The 16649-nt window shown below is 39.3% G+C and overlaps 1 protein-coding gene across 7 annotated transcripts in view; it reads right to left on the reverse strand.

Moving 5' to 3' along the window:
- Nucleotides 1-1430: 1430 nt before the first annotated feature.
- The window catches only part of BAZ1A (bromodomain adjacent to zinc finger domain 1A), a 61695-nt gene continuing 46476 nt past the window's right edge, over nucleotides 1431-16649 (reverse strand). For 4 of the 7 annotated variants that reach the window (XM_077323085.1, XM_077323084.1, XM_077323082.1 and 1 more), the window contains 8 exons: nucleotides 12803-12951; nucleotides 10630-10710; nucleotides 9189-9436; nucleotides 8889-9106; nucleotides 7634-8115; nucleotides 6347-6489; nucleotides 3429-3516; nucleotides 1431-2690 (listed from right to left, as the gene is read on the reverse strand). In XM_077323085.1, the coding sequence (XP_077179200.1) occupies nucleotides 2500-2690; nucleotides 3429-3516; nucleotides 6347-6489; nucleotides 7634-8115; nucleotides 8889-9106; nucleotides 9189-9436; nucleotides 10630-10710; nucleotides 12803-12951 (1600 nt within the window). In that variant the 3' untranslated portion in view covers nucleotides 1431-2499. The remainder of the gene's footprint in view (nucleotides 2691-3428; nucleotides 3517-6346; nucleotides 6490-7633; nucleotides 8116-8888; nucleotides 9107-9188; nucleotides 9437-10629; nucleotides 10711-12802; nucleotides 12952-16649) is intronic. The other 3 variants (XM_077323086.1, XM_077323083.1, XM_077323087.1) reach the window with 2 other exon arrangements.

The raw sequence follows: 16649 nt of genomic DNA on the forward strand, positions 1-16649 counted from the left end.
GACTCAGACCACCATACTTCCGAGGTCGGTAAAATGAGTACCCAGCTTGCTGGGGGGTAAACAGTAATGACTGGGGAAGGAAATGGCAACCCACCCCGTATTAAGTCTGCCATGAAAACACTAGAGGGCTTTACCCCAAGGTTCAGACATGACCCAGTGCTTGCACAGGGGATACCTTTACATGTTTTTACTTTAATGGAATTTGGGAGGAAACAACCTATTGCTAAAGTTACAGTATTCCTGCTATATACTCCTTATTTCTAGGTGTAGTTAAGTAGTATAGGACCAGCTCTAAAAACATTAATCCCTTTGGATGAGAACACTTCAGAAAATTAGGTGGACTTCTAGTTAACACAAGGATGGAGTACATCTTTATCAGAAAGGAGTAAAATGTATTCTAAAGTGAAGATTTAATAGATGTAAATATGTATTTCATTATTATATTAACTAAAGACAGATTTATAATTATGAATGTATAGTGAAAGATATAATTGTGAAATTTTGATTTCCTTGTGCATGTGGTATTAGAAAACCTGATTTGTAGATTGTTGGAGGTCTTTTCTAAATGCTTTTTGTCATTGTTTGTTTTTGTTTATTGGGGGAGGTGGTATTTTAGAAGTGGAAGAAGAGTTGGTTCTTATATGCTGCTTTTCTCTACCTGAAGGAAGCTCAAAATGGCTTACTGTCGCCTTCCCTTTATTCTCCCTACAACAGACAGCCTGTGAAGTGGGGGTGAGGCTGAGAGGGCTCTCTCAGTCAGAACACTTTTATCAGTGCCGTGGCGAGCCCAAGGTCACTAAGCTGGCTGCTTCTGGGGGAGCGCAGAATCAAACCCGGCTCACCAGATTAGAAGTCCACACTCCTAACCACTACACCAAACTGGCTCTTTTATCATCATTTCTTGTTGTGGGTTATTGTGTTTGTGTTGGTGATAGTGTTCCATAGTTTGTTTTGTGTCTTTTAAAATTTTTGTTCATGTGTAAAATTTTCAATAATAATAAAAACATTTAAGAACCCCACCCCTTATGGAATCATGAGTCTTCCAGATCAGAGCCACAAATCCCCCCCAAAAACAAAACAATGTTCCAATACTTGTCTATATAATTCCTTAAAGCACCAAGGTATAAAGAGAAAATTTTAGCAATTATGGTACTCAAAGTCTTTACTTACACATGTTTTTTAAGAAATGTATTCTCCTACTTCATTCTCCAACCACTGTCTTTCTCTGGCATAGACTCATTCCAAATTGAAAGCTAGTATCCTCCACTGTGGTAAGGGGGGACCTAGCAATCCTAATCTAGCTCTTTATTACTACATTGTACTACGTTGTTCAGACAATATATATGGAGGGCACGACAGCAGACTATACTGCTCAATATAAAAATCTGCTCTATCTAGACAAATTTACAAATTATTCAAGATGTTTTGGCCAAAGCAATTTTATTGAGATTTTTCAACATTTGAGAATTATTAGAGATTTAGAAAATGACATCCAGGTATTTCTGAAAAATAGACTTTTAGCTAAATTGACAACGTTTTAGAAAACATTTTGAAAATAAGGCAACTGTGGCTCAGACACAGGAACAGCATAGTATGACAGGCATTGGGAGAGTCCATACTAGAAAATCAGACAACATAAATGAGACCATTTTTTATCATTTAAGATAAGATCCTGACTAAAGAAAAATCCTGCCATCCATTCACAGCTTCATCCAAGAACAGGACACCCACTAATATACAGAGAAACAAGTACTATTTTGAAAAACTTTAAACTTTATTTTTACGCTCCAAAGTTGTACAAATAAACTTACAAGTCTGAAAGTTTATTTTTTTTGCTGGAAGAACTGCCAGGTAGAAGAAAATACCTAATAATTAGAGACATAACCAAAACAAACACAAAAAAATAAGGAATTCTTTACCCTCATAGTAAAAATTTTATAAATACAAAACAAATTCACAAATCTGAATGCTAAATAAATATCTACTTAGTAAGGTCAGACTGAATTTCTCCAACTAGTACTGGCACAGTAATTTAAAGGTATAAAACTGTACTTGCTAACGTGTAGTGTCAAAAATATGCACTTAAGCAACCTCTAGACATTTTTTACTGGGGCAGCTGATTTTTATCCTAGTTGGAGCCTTTACAATACAATACTACAGCTCTTACAAATTCTAAATATGACAATGCCAAAGAAAAATATTTCTGGAAGATATCTGGGACACAAAAAATGTCTTTAAAAGTACAAAATCTACTGTAAACCAGTACTGGATTCAATACACATCTATCAAAGTTATCAGACACTGAACAAAACTGTAGCAAAGATAATCTTTCCTACATTCTCCTGAGTGCTTAATAAATTGAGAACATAGTGCAGGCCACACTTCTAAAGTGTGGTAGATGTTATTGCTTTCTATAGATATGATGGCTGCATGATTTAGAGGTTTCATTTCCCATGAAACTATAAAATTCTGTTGAATTAACTCTTTAGAAAGAAGAAGTTAGATTCGGGATTTCTTGACTGCTGGAGCAGCATGGTCCATATTGCCAGATGCAAGAGGAAGTCCAAGCTTTTGAGCCTGGATGTGGAAAAAAGCCTGAAGTCTTGATCCAGCCTTTGCTTCACTAGTATTGCGTGGGTTGTACTCAAAGCAGTTTGAAAACATCAACTCAATGTCTTCAATGAATTCAGCTAGGAGGGAAAAAATGCAAATAAGCCCTTTAGTACATTAATGTAGTTTGGTCATAACAAAACAGTAGGACAAGGGAGACCCTCTAATTACCATTCAACCATGAAATTCACAGGGTGCCTTTGGCCTGATCACTGTCTCTCAAAATAATCTACCACATGGGGCTGTTGAGGTAAGGAGAATTATGTATGCCACCTTGTGTTCCTTGGAGGAAGGTTAGGCAAGGTTGTAAAACCTACATATATTGAGGGAAAAACAATGATTTTACTGGAGAAGTCAAGCAGAGACACTCTGTCTGGTTTTGAAAACCGGCTGAGTATTGCATCCTTTCATAAGTAAATTTTGCTTAGTCATGTGTTCTTCTGTATCCTGAATACCCACTGCCAGTGTCCCAGCATCCAAACTCTCATTGTGCACTGACAGTTTATACTGCACTGACTGAAAATAAGAGTTCACTGCTATAAAGGCCCCCCTGACCTGGATGGTCTTGGCTACCCCAATCTCATCAGACCTTAGAAACCAAGGGGGATTGGCCCAGATTAGTACTTGAAAGGGAGACCTCCAAGGAAAAGCTGTTAATATGTAGAGGAGGGCAATGGCAAATCACCTCTGTTAATCTCTTGCCTTGAAACCCTATGTGGTCAACATGAATTATCAACTTTGCATCATAAAGCCGTCAAGAAGATATGTACATTGAACTTTTGTTCAGAGGAATAAGGAAAGGAGTCATCTTCACTTACATGCTAGTTTGTATTCACATTTGTTTACTTTCTCACGTATTATATTTAAGGCAATTGGTTTTTTTATAATATCATAGTAATCTGGTACCTGAAAAAAATACCAACAATTCATAATTCAGAGTTATCCAATTAAAAAAGTCAAAAAATTAAAACATCTACATTTTATATTATCAAGAGAAATTACATCAATTTCTCTCAAATCACTCAATTACAAATCACTTAATTACACTCAAATACAAATCACAGTTACATATTTTCAATATGTCTTCTGAAATATTCTAGAAAAGGCTTGTCAAATAAGACAGATTTTGGAGCAATTACAAAAGAAATACATTTCCAGTCTTGCCACACTGTGAACAGGTTAAAAGGAGTGAGTAGTTTTCAAACATGAAGTATGGAATTATATGCAGAGAGTGCATGTACTTTTTATTGTTCTCTCTTGATGTTCAGGGGAGAGATTGAATTACAAATTCAACAGAAAATGATGAAATAGTAAACCAGGACTGCTCTTTGCATTGCCAATAACAGATGGCAAGTTTCTCCATCTCTGGAATCTAATACTGACCTTGCTGCACTCCCCCCTGCATTTAACATTGCACAATTTATTTTTTAAGCCTTTCCAGAAGTCTATGTTTTTGCCACAGTACAAATCCAGATGAATCTAAATTCTCATTTTATAATAACAAGCTACAATTTAATGAAATTCAGTTAATTTAGTGATATTCTTTACCCTTATATTTTTGTGTAGCACATTGAAATTGCATTATCCAACGTGTGTGGAATGATAGACTTCAGTTACTTTGAAGCGAATTCTTTAAATGTTAAAAATATGTAATATTTAAGAAATCTGTTTCAGTGTAACTGAAGGAGCATTTATCTAGACATGCTAGGTCTCTCTCAGTCCTTTCTTATACCCCAAATTGAACTATGTTGGTCTTATGGGTGCCACCAGACTCAAACTTCATTCTTGCATCTGTTCATTAACTCTGGTATCTGTATGCTAATTTGCTGCCATCCTAACTGCCTTCAAGGCCATCCTTGGTCTGGGCCCCACATATCTTCTGCCAGATACTTGGTTGAGGCCAGAGTGATTAAGATCTATGAGCCCTCCTTTTAACATCAAGGGGCTTTCCGCACCGGGATCCTTGTAGCAAATTGTTTGCTGAACGAAAAATCGCCATTTAAAATAGTGGAATTCGTCATTATGCATACCTGCCTTTGTAGTGGAATCCAGTTGCGTTTCCATCGTTTCCCACAGGCTTCCGGTCTCGGCAAAAATCGCTAGAAAGGAAGTGCTATTGACGAGCTCGTCCTGCCCCTGGCCGTCAAGCAGCCAATGGGCGGCTGTTAGCATGCTCCCAAACAGCCCCTTTCCCTTTAAGAAAGGTTTTTTTTTTAAAACACACCGTTGCAACGAATATGCGTTGCTTCGTTGCAACGGAGAGACCCATCCAGCTGGCAGATGTGTTTGAGCTGCCGTTTCATCATTGCCACGCTCCCCCCGAGTGAAAAAAAATCCCCCCCCTCACAGGCGCAATTTTTGGCCGAAAACAGTGTGAAAAATAAAGGGAAAATACATCAGCAAACGGGCTTCTCTGTTGTTTGTACTTAGTGACTTTAAACAGCTCTGGGGAGGGACTGCAGCTGGGGAAGCCTCACTGGCAAAACGGAGGCTCGCCGGTACATTGATCTCCGCTCGCTCGGAGAAAAAAAAATGGCGATCGCTTCGCCGGAAGATCAGAGGAGAGAGCCAGGGGGAGGGACTTTGTAGAAACCACAACAATGGTAACGCACCGAACTTTCCCGCTAGTGTTGCAGATTGGTTGCAGGAGTGTAGTGCTTTCCACTTTTGGGGATTTCCCTGAAAGCGCTACAAGGAAGCGCTTTTTGCGGATCGGTTTCAGGTGTGTGGCAGATTGTCAACGACGTTGTGCATAATGGCAGATCAGTAGCGTTTTCAATTGGCAACCATTGTGCGATTTTGAAGGAGTGCGGAAAGCCCCCAAGTTACCTCCCCACTTATCTGGCCACTACTGTTGTTGTTCTTAAGAGTTGGGTGATTTCATGTTTTATTTTGGGGATCCTTTACTTGTAACCCACCACAACCTGGTCAGTGGGTGGTAATAAATGAATAAAAATAAATAAATCTCAGCTATAATCACCCAATTTCTTATGCATGCAACTAACCCTTCCTGGCGATTAACTCCCCCACTTTCTCTACCTAAATGTGATGGCTGAGGACATTTTGTTTCACTGTATCTGTGCATGCCCACAAAAATGTATACCTTGAATTAAACTTCGTTGGTCTTAAAGGTACCACTGGACGCAAACTTTGTTCTGCTTCACACCAACATGGCTACCCACCTGAATTTATCATCTATATGATTATGAAGAAGTTACAACGTGGCAGAAAACAGGTTGTCTAAGAGTCCTTATCTTCAACACCCATTTCTGTGAGGAGTGACTGTATTCTTTCTTATTACAGAAACTGCAAATGAAATGTTTTTCACTACAACACTGTCTTTTACTTGTAGGGCAGTATTCAGTTTAACTAAGACTTCAGGAAGAATTGAAAGGGGTGACAATGGACTTGGAGTAATTCCAAAATGAAAAAGCACTAAAACCTTCCATTATCATCACAACACAGTGCTATTTTAAAATCAATATCCATGCATTAATACTTCTATTAGCTCAGATAGTCTGTAAGCTTTCTACTTTCAGATGTTTCTACTAAATAAGCAAATGTGCAAAATACATAATTATTGTAATACTTAGTGTGGCATACCAACATTTTTAGCTCCAGACAGGAGTCAAATAAAGAATATGTGATTTCCAATTGCATATTTTTGACTACTCTTGAATCAGCAGTGCAGGCCAACTAAAGACCATGTTTATTGCTCTGAACCCAGCCCAGTTACCTGGATTTTGGACACCAGCTTCATGAAAGGCCAGCTGTCATCATGACGCACCAGTTCTACTACAAGCTGCTCAAAAGCAGACAGTTCATGGACACCACCCTGACGACCTGAACTCCTCCTATTTAATGGCATTTGAGGGGACTCTGGGGAAAAAAACAGCATCATAAAACCAATTGATAAATATGCAATGTCAGTGTTTCTGTACAAGACCATACAAGATATCAAGAACCGCTAACCCACTGAAGCAACAGAATAAATAATTTAAATTGGATTCTTAGAGGTTTCAATCCCCATTCTGCCTTAGAACCTTGCTAGATAACCTTGGGCCAGTCACTCATTCTCAACCTAATCTGCTTCACAAGGTTGTTGTGAGGATAAAATGAAGGAAGGGAGAACAGCATACCCCACCCTGAGTTCCCTGGAAGAACAGGAGGATAAAAATGTACCAAATAAATTTCTGGTATACTGGCATGCCTCAATACGTCTAATCTTCTGTCCATCTTCAGCTAGGTAATCTTTCTCCTTCTCCCTTTACAGAGAAGGAGAAATTCAAATGAGTAGCCGTGTTGGTCTGAAGTAGCACAATAAAATCTGAGTCCAGTAGCACCTTTAAGACCAACATAGATTTATTCAAGGCGTGAGCTTTTGAGTGGAAGCACTCTTCGTCAGACTAAGAACTGACCATCATAACAGTAGGAATATATATACTGTTGGTCTTAATCTTTGTTGGTTTTATCCTTTCTCCTTCTCCCTTTACAGAGACAAAAGATTCTCTTGATTCAGAAAAGTTGTATGATAAAGTTATTAAGCTCTTGGAGTGCCAATCAGTGGTGGAAGATCCACCAATATCTTTCCTGATTTCCATAAAGTATTTCTAGATAGTGAATGGAGCAAGTTAGGACTTTTGCCTAGCAAAACTTCTGAATGGCTATGTGGTTTTAAAAAAAATATTGCTTTCGTAGCAGCTGCTACCACAGGACAAGGATTTTCACTGTCTGACTGAAAGTGAACCCTAGTAGTCATTTTCTGGCTGCACCCTCCACACTGTGTCAGAATTCTAAAAGTGCCCACAGGCTCAAAAAGGTTGGAGGCCTTTACAACAGAGCATCAATATTCTTGATTCCAAGGCTGTGGCAAATTCTATTTTTGCAAACACAAAAACATTTATTTGAATGAGGCTGCTCAGAGTTTGAAAGCAATGGTAATGGCTCTACTATTTATCGAGATCTGACATCGCCCAATGAAACCAAGAGGGATTCAGCTCAATTTTAATAAGAACTTACTTACCAGCAGATTGTCTCTTCCTACCCCTCCTCTTAGGCTCAGTATTTTGGGGAGAACATTTTTCTGTTGAAAATTGAGGAGTTTTCAGTTCATTGTTTGTAGTATTAACAATTCTGAAGCCAAGAGAACTACAAGGACTGCTGTCTGGACTATTATCTGCAGTGTTCCTTCCTCTGCGTCGTCTTCGGGGACTGGTCAACTCAATGAAGGCATCTGCTTGTAACAAACCTCGATTCTGACGAGTAGTACGGCTATTAAGTCCCAATGATTTTGTTACTGATGGTGGAGCAGACTTTGTCTTTCGTATGCCCTTCACAGTGACTTTACATGAAGATCCAGTTTGCTTAGGTGTATTCTGTTGACTTCGAGAACTGTACCTTCCGGTAACTCGTCTCTGGTTTGTACGACTCAGATTGGTAACATTAAGTTTTGCTGCTCTCGTTCTTAATGAAAGTTTTACCTGAGATTGTCTTGATTTGGATAAGCTGTAAGAAGTTATACAAATATTAGTTTCTGAAATGTGAGAATTGCATTGGTGAAGTTACAGTTTCCTTTAGCAGGACTACTGCGTGTCTATATATTGTGTGTATTCATGAATGTTTAGTTATCAATGTTTCACTTGCTTATTGAAGATGTGTGCAATTCTTTTATGAAAGCATCACTAACACAAAGGTGTGGCTAATTTTAGAATGCCAGTAGTTTGGCTTGGCGAAGGTGGTAGAATGCCAGCCATGCTACCATCGTGACCTGAGCCTCCATTGAGAGGGAGGCATCAAGAATCATGCCCAGGTTCCTGACAGGCCACTGATAGCTGCACTCCATCCAGGGTGGGTAAGCACGCTTCCTTGCTTGGGCCCTTCCTGCCCAGTCACAGGACCTCCATCTTTGAAGGGTTAAGATTCAGACGAATCTACTTGAGCCATCCCGTCACTGCTTTCTGGCAGCTGGCTAATGTTTCTGGGCCATCCATCAGGAAGAAGAGCCGGGGGTCATCTGCATATTGGTGGTAACCCATCTAACTCAGAATAACTCACTTTTGAACAAATATTCATAGAGAATTAAAGTAGTTCCAGATCATAAATGTTTAGCAGTAGACCTGGTTATTATGAACACAAAGTATAACAATAGAAAACTGCACTTGGTACATGTTTTGTACGAAAATATGAATGGGAACTCCCACTCATTTCAGTATGTGGAGATTTCCTTATTGGGAGAGCTGGACCCAGACTCTGGATATGGCTGACAGCTGCTGATTTACCTTTTTTCATCATCTTGAGAATCAGAGTAATCCGATTCATCTTCGTAGTCATCTTCCTCACTTTGCCCCACATCCTCATCACTCATTTTATCCTCCTCTTCCATTTGTTCTTCTGTGTCTTCATCACTTTCCACAGAAGGTCTCTGTCGGGAAGAGAGACGCCTAGAACGCTGCTTGGGTCGACATTCTGGACAAAACCAGTCCCCATCAGGAACAGCCTAACAAAGGGCAAGAATATTTTAGTAAAATGCCTGCTCACTATGTAAGGCTACATAAGAATTTTAAAAGAAATCCAGTTACCTTGAGCTTTGGTCTGATACAATAGATATGATATCCCCGATCACAGCTATCACACAACACCATGCTCTCTGCATCTCCTTTCTTCCTGCACATTTTGCAGCGAGCATTTAAGATAGATTTAGACCAGATTACGCTTCGCTCCAGCGTTGAGAGGTGAAGGAAGATTTGGGACAGGCTAGCAGAAGTTAGAAGTGATTCTCGCCACCGGTCCAATACTGTTTTATGTGATCGGCTACTATCACCAGTATCTTATAACAGAAGGAAGGGGGGAAAGAACAATTATAATACATACCAAACATATCCAATTTTTGTTAGACAGAGAATCTGGTCTAGCAGCACAGATGGTAAGCTCTACTTCACCAACTTTTCAGAGTTTATCAAACATATCAGCAAACATGTAGACAGTAGTGAACAGTAGCATCATATACTTGGGATTGTACCAGAAAATTCCTCACAGAAGGTTCCTCGATAAATTTAGAAGCCCAAGTGATAAGAGGGCAGGCCATTCAATGAAACAGAAAATAATACCAGAACAGGAATTGCAAGATGAAGAATAAAACTCCCAGAATGAAGAAAGAAAGCAGTAGGACCCCTCAAGAATGTGGTCTAGAACCAATATGGTTTAATTTATTCTCAAATGACTTGAAGCCAGGAGTGAGCAAGAGAGGTAACCAACTCTGGGATGACACCCAATTATTCAGGATGGTGAAAAGTGAAGGAAACTGTAGAGCTCTTAAAGGACATCACCAAATTGGATGAACTGGCAACTAAATGGCAAATTAAAGTAATGTAAAATGCTGTAGACCAGACCATAACCCTAATAATACATGAAGGAGTCTAACTGTTAGAATCGTAACAGGCAAGAGCTCTTGGGGTTGTGGTGCGTAATTCAATGAACCCATCAATATAGCAATGAAAGGTTATTTTCAATTTGGAGATTATTAGGAAAGAGTCTGCAAATATAACAGCCACTTTCATACTGATCTATATATCTAGTTCTAAACATGGCCCTACAGCAAGGATAAAAAAAATCTACAAGATGGAGCAGGCTACAGAAGGGGGATATGTTCTCCATAAACCAAAAAGGAGATGATTAAGAACCTTGAAACATTAAAATAAATCAAACAAAAAGTACTGAGCAAAATCAAATGAAATCTAATCCCACAGAGCTGGGGAACTAGTTATGTTGTTAACTACTGTTCCCTCCCCTTTCCCTTATCAATTCAAATCACAGGAAAAATTTGAAGTGATGTTAATTTGCTATATTTTACAGGTAAATATACCAGAATCAAATTCCTTTTGAACATTTAGTGTATGATCCTGTGATTTCAGAGCTGTATTTGTTATACCACAGAGAGGAATTCTGGAAGAAACATGACTGAGAAAGTTACACTAAAAATAATCTCAGAGTTTATATATACAGGAATGTTAATAAGTTTACCATCTTTCTGACTAGATTGATCATCTTCTCGTTTCCTCCTTTTATCCCCTTTTAGATCTCTTTTATTTTCTTCTGCATCACCTAGTGTTAAATGTATAAAGTTATTGCAGCATTGTTCTGATATTTATAGAAACTTCTCACTAACATAAACCTTAGTAAGTTTTGATCTGAGAGAGAAGCTGTTAAACAGTGAGGGTGACAACACTAGTGGATCCCTGTTTCTTTCTATTAAATGGTAAAGCATTCTCCTATGCTCTTAAAGGGTTTAGCCACTCCATTGTATACTTAGCAGTCCCTCACATCATAAATCCCTAATATAATATGATAATTTATAATATCATTATTCAAATTACAGTGTAATTATTATTATGCATACTTCTAAGTCATGATGACGCTTAAGAAGAAGAGTTGGTTCTTATATGCCGCTTTTCTCTACCTGAAGGAGTCTCAAAGCAGCTTACAGTCACCTTCCCTTTCCTGTCCCCATAACAGGCACCCTGTGAGGTGGGTGAGGCTGAGAGAGCCCTGATATCACTGCTCCATCAGAACAGCTTTATCAGCGCCATGGTGAACCCAAGGCCACCCAGCTGGCTGCATGTGGGGGAGTGCAGAATCAAACCCTGCATTGATCAACTGTGTAAAATGGTATTTAACCCTGTAAATATTAACACATTGTCACCCAATTTAACCAACAGGTAGACTAAAGAGCACAAGTGGGAACTGGCAAGGATGTATAAAGGCCCTGCCTGAACTTCCACAATTCTGCAGGGCCTGCAAAAGGGAGCTCCTCCACCAGGCATTTGTTTGAGGCTGACTGACTCAAATATATATAGGTTCCCCCCGCCCCCCCCCCCCCGACTGAAAAATCAGACCTACCCAGGGATTGTCAATGTTATTGTTTGGTTAAAATACTGTTTTACTGTTTTAGTTGGCATGTTATGTCATGAGTTTTCTGTTATATTGCTATATGCTCTATGTAACTGTTCTACAACGTTTTATGTAAACTGCCCAGAGCTGTATGGAAGGGCAGTATAAAAATATAAATAAACAAATCTTTTCCTCACTCTGTCAGGAGTTTTAGTATGTTTAGGCATTCTGTCCTCCTGATTGATAAACAGGTCAATGTAGTGGCTAAAAAGCTTATTTTATCAATTTCATCTAGTGTGGAATCTAGCCCCCTATTTGGACTCAGCCAAATATGGCTACATTAATCCTTGTCACAGTTATTTCACAGCCCGGTTATAGTACCATGCTCTAAGTGTGTCTGCCCTTGAAGACAACCCAGAATGTGTGCATGCCACCAGCTTGAACTGGCTACCCATTTCTAGACCCAATTCAGTGCTTTATTGCCTATAAAGGCCTGGTATCCTATAATATTGTAGATAATCTCTCCTAATATACTCTGATACAGCAGCTCTGTTCCTCACTTCAAGGCTTGCTTAAGATGCTAACATGCAGGCAGGTTTGAACATTGCCTGCTCAATCAGAGCTTTTCTGCAGTGGCTTTTGTATTATGGAACTACCTTCCTGTATGCATCAGGAGCAGGAAGGTCCCCATAATGTCAGCATTCATGAATCACTGTAAGATGGGGTTATTGAGTACAACTACTGATTATCTAACACAACATATTTTCCATTTTCAATTGATCTATTCAAGATGTTTTTTAAACAATTTATAACCTACTCTGAGTCTACAAGAACAAAGACAGAGTAAAAAATTCTTCAAATAAACTAGCAAGATGTGGTTAGACACTCCTTGTTAGAGGTATTTCCAGATCAGCAGCATGCTCCAGAACCACCCAAAAACCACTAAAAAAAAGAAGTTATTCTTATTGTGAGGGGAACGGTCTGCTTTAAGGATAGGTTCACATAGGCATACCCCATTTGATTTAAGTCTTCTAAATTTGGAACCAAATCATGCTTTGCCTGACTCACACTCATAGTGCAGAAAAATAGTGAACCTTGGGCTCATATGGCCTACACCTATACAAACTGTCTACTTCTTTTCTATAGCAAACTGACTATATGACCCAGGCAGCAAAACATGGAGTAGCCATTTTAGAGAGCAACCCAAGAATGTGCATATCCACTTATAACTAAGTAATCTGTCACACATCCTTTGGACATGACCCACTTTCCCCTGTGTAAAATGGTGTTAGAAGTTGGTGCTTACCAAGGGGGGCTTTCAGGAACTTGCGTTCAATGCCTTGCTGTATTTGAAGTAGTGTAGCTGCTAAGTAGCGGACTACATTATTCACAGGCTGCGGAGTGCTTGCGTTAGTTGAGGTGGTACTTGGAGGTTCAGATTTGAGTCCAACCAACCTACAGAGGACATTAAAATGTTATCAATTTCCACTGCCCCCTAGACTAAGCCACATATGCTGTTCACTGTGTTGTTGGTTTTATATATTTAGGGATAAGACAAATTCACATATCTGAATGGAGTCAATAATTAAAGACCTTAGCTTGCTACTGCATTAAGGTCTGCATGTGGCAGGAGAAAAAACCCTCCATTCACAAGTAAAATGCTTTCATGTTAAGATATAGTTGGCCTTAAGTCTGAGAGAAGCAGTCATTGACAGAAATGTATGGCGAAAACTTTCCCATAGAATTGCCGAGGGTCGTACACAACTGAATGGATAACATCATCATCAACTCTGAGCACCTCCCAGACTTATTCATATCATGGCATCACACCTCAACAGAGCTACTGTATTCACTGCAAATTCTTAGGTATTTGGTAAATAGCACTTCATAAAGAAATAAGCACATCAGACCAACAGTTAAGAACATTACTAAACTGTCTCCCATCTTGTACTCACTATATAATACATATGTATTAAAAGGTAATGTGACTTCTGAATTCTGGCCACAACTGTCCAAATCTCACTAAAACAAGCCAACTGCATCTCACATTTGTTTCAAGCAAGGTTTCTGCAGTACCCATTCGCAGTTAATTGTGCCCCAAGAAAAATTTGAAAAAGCAGGGCCACTTCATACAACTTGCATTTCTTACACATATCTCTACATCAGTAACCATATTATTGTTAGATTCAGGTGGGTAGGCATGCTGGTCTGAAGCAGCAGAACAAAGTTTGAGTCCAATGATACTGTTGAGCCCAACAAAGTTCTATTCAAGGTATAAGCTTTTGTGTGCATGCACACCTCATGAGCTACCTTGAGCAGATGCTCATATAGTTTCTGCATAATCAATGGCATATAAGCAGGACACATACTGTCACATGTGATATGATAGATAGTATATCTACCTATTTTGGCATCCAGCTATGTGTGTTTGTTGCAAAATACGTGCGCATATTACAATGTTTTACATTTGTATAGGAAACTTATCCTTTAAAAGATCAAATTGGTATTTTTATATCGATGTCTTCAGGATATTAAATGCAACTCCATTTTACAATGTAACAATGGCAGTGCACAATATATAAAGATTCTCACATCTGTGTAATTTAGGGACAGGCATTTGGAAACTAACTGAATTCCCTCCAACAATATCTTGAATACTACATGCACAATAATTAAAAGGAACAATTAGTAAACTTTGGAGATCCTCAGAACTGTCCATTTAGAATCATAGAATCATAGAGTTGGAAGGGCCCATACAGGCCATCTAGTCCAACCCCCTGCTCAACGCAGGATTAGCCCTAATTTCAAATTCTGCTGCCACCAGTGTCCCACAAAGTGGCATTAGAAGCAGTGAGTGGTCAGTAATACAGCAGATGTGATAAGGGCATCTTCCAAAATTATCCATAAAGCAACTGTCCAAAATTTAATCTTTTTTCAGATTAACTCCAGAAACTTCATGAACAGCAAATCCAAAAGGAAACTGTATGATTCTCCTTAATGTTTAATGTTTGGCTGTTATTTCACTGTTAAAATCTCACACTTACACACACATACACATACACTTTACTGTAACAGCTTCAAGTATAAGGTTTTAAAATGTACTAAAACTATCTTCTTTCTTTTCCTGGTACATGCAGACCCAATTTAATATGGAATTTTATCCTGTCCTCCTCTAATGGCAATAAAGTGACTTTAAATGTTTATTTAACATCAAAAGATAAAGTAACTCCTAACCCTGAAAATGACTTTTAAAAACCTATCATCCAGATGCTGATGTGGCCTGTTTTGGTAGAGCAGATTAAAAGAACAGATGTTGCACACACTTTTGAAGCTTTGAAGTTGCAGCCATTATTTTTCAAACACAGCTTTAACATTTTGTCACTCTAAGAAACAAAACCTGAAATGGAGAAAGATGTACTGCTTCTACACAGCAAAATTTCTTATCATCAAGGACTGTTCAATGAGCAGCATGTCACACAAGTCTCAGAAAACAAGTCTGGGCTAATCTCCAACCATCTTTGTCTTGAAAAAAAAACACAGATGCCATCAAGTTCACTGGAATAAAAAACAGCCTCTTTCTTAAATTATTTGGGACCAGGCAATCAGGACGTCAATAAATCCGGGGGAAATCACCTCGGATTTGTCTCCAACCAGTCCTGCCAGACCAACTTTTTTCTTTGACTGAGTGATAGGCTTACTAGATCATGAAAACTCAGTTGAAGTTGTTTACCTGCATTTCAGTAAAACTTTTGACAAGGTTCCTCATGATGATCTAATGGGTAAACTAGAGGACTGCAGACTGGATTTTCAGATACTTAGGTGGATTGGGAACTGGTTAGAAAACTGTACCCAAAGAGTAGCTATCAATGGTGTTTCATTGGACTGGAGGGAGGTGAGCAGTGGGGTGCCACAGGGCTCAGTATGGTCAGTATGGTCTGATACCTTTCAACATTTTTATCAATGATAAAAGACGAGGAGGTTAAGAGACTCCATTAAATTTGCAGATGACACCAAATTGGGAGGCGTAATGAACACCCCAGAAAAGAGAGTTCAACAAGACTACTTGAGGGTGCTAGAAAAGAGAGCAAATGAGAACAAGACGCAATTCAATAAGGAGAAGTGCAGAGTCCTGCATCTGGGTCATAAAAATGAGAAACATGCATACTTGATGGGAAATATACTTCTGGGTAGCAGGATGTGTGAATGAGATCTTGGGGTACTCGCACACTGCAAGCTAAATATGAGCAGTCTGTGGGTTGTGGTGGTAAAAAAGGTGAATGCAGTATCAACAGAGGCATCACAACGAAATCACAAGATATAGTCCTGCCATACACAGTATTGGTCAGACCATACCTGAAGTACTGTGTGCAGATTTGGAGGCCTGACTTCAAAAAGAATGTGGCCATAAATAAGAGAGTGCAGAGCAATGAGGATGATCTGGGGCCTGCAGACTAAGCCCTGTGAGGAAAGGCTGAGGGATTTGGGAATATTCAGCCGGGAGAAGAGGACGTTGAGAGAGTACATGATTGCTGTCCTTTAGTATCTGAAAGGTTGTCACTTGGAGGAGGGCAAGGAACATTCCTGTTGGCAGCAGAGGATCGGGTCTGCAGTAATAGGCTTAAACTACATGTAGAACAGTACTGGCTAGATATCAAGAATTTTTTTTCTACAGTCAGAGTAGTTCAGCAGTGGAATCAGCTGCCTAAGGAGGTGGTGAGCTCCCCATCACTGGTAGTCTTCAAGCAGCAGCAGAACAGATACTTATCATGGATGCTTTTGCTGATCCTGCATTAAGCAAGGGGTTGGACTAGATGGCCTGTGTGGCCCCTTCCAACCCCATGTTTCTATGATTCTAAACTAATGGCTTGGCTCCTTATCCTTCTCCCCCCCCCCATCCTGCTGTAGTTCCAAATGCCCCCTGAAATGCTGCTCACAGAAGAGACAAGGGGATCCCCAGGAACAGCATGACTAACAGTCAAAGGTAAGCAGCAGGGGAATAAGTAAAAAATTACACTAGCAGAAATTTTCCAATTAATCTAACTTCATTGTTCTTGCCCCATTAGATGTAAGCTCACATCAGCATTCATTGCTAAAAAGCTCTCCAATAAAGATCTATTGGAATTTCCTTCAGAAAGACTATGTTTGTGAGGTAA

The sequence above is a fragment of the Paroedura picta genome, chromosome 2 (assembly GCF_049243985.1).
Source record: "Paroedura picta isolate Pp20150507F chromosome 2, Ppicta_v3.0, whole genome shotgun sequence".
In the NCBI taxonomy this organism is placed as follows: domain Eukaryota; kingdom Metazoa; phylum Chordata; class Lepidosauria; order Squamata; family Gekkonidae; genus Paroedura; species Paroedura picta.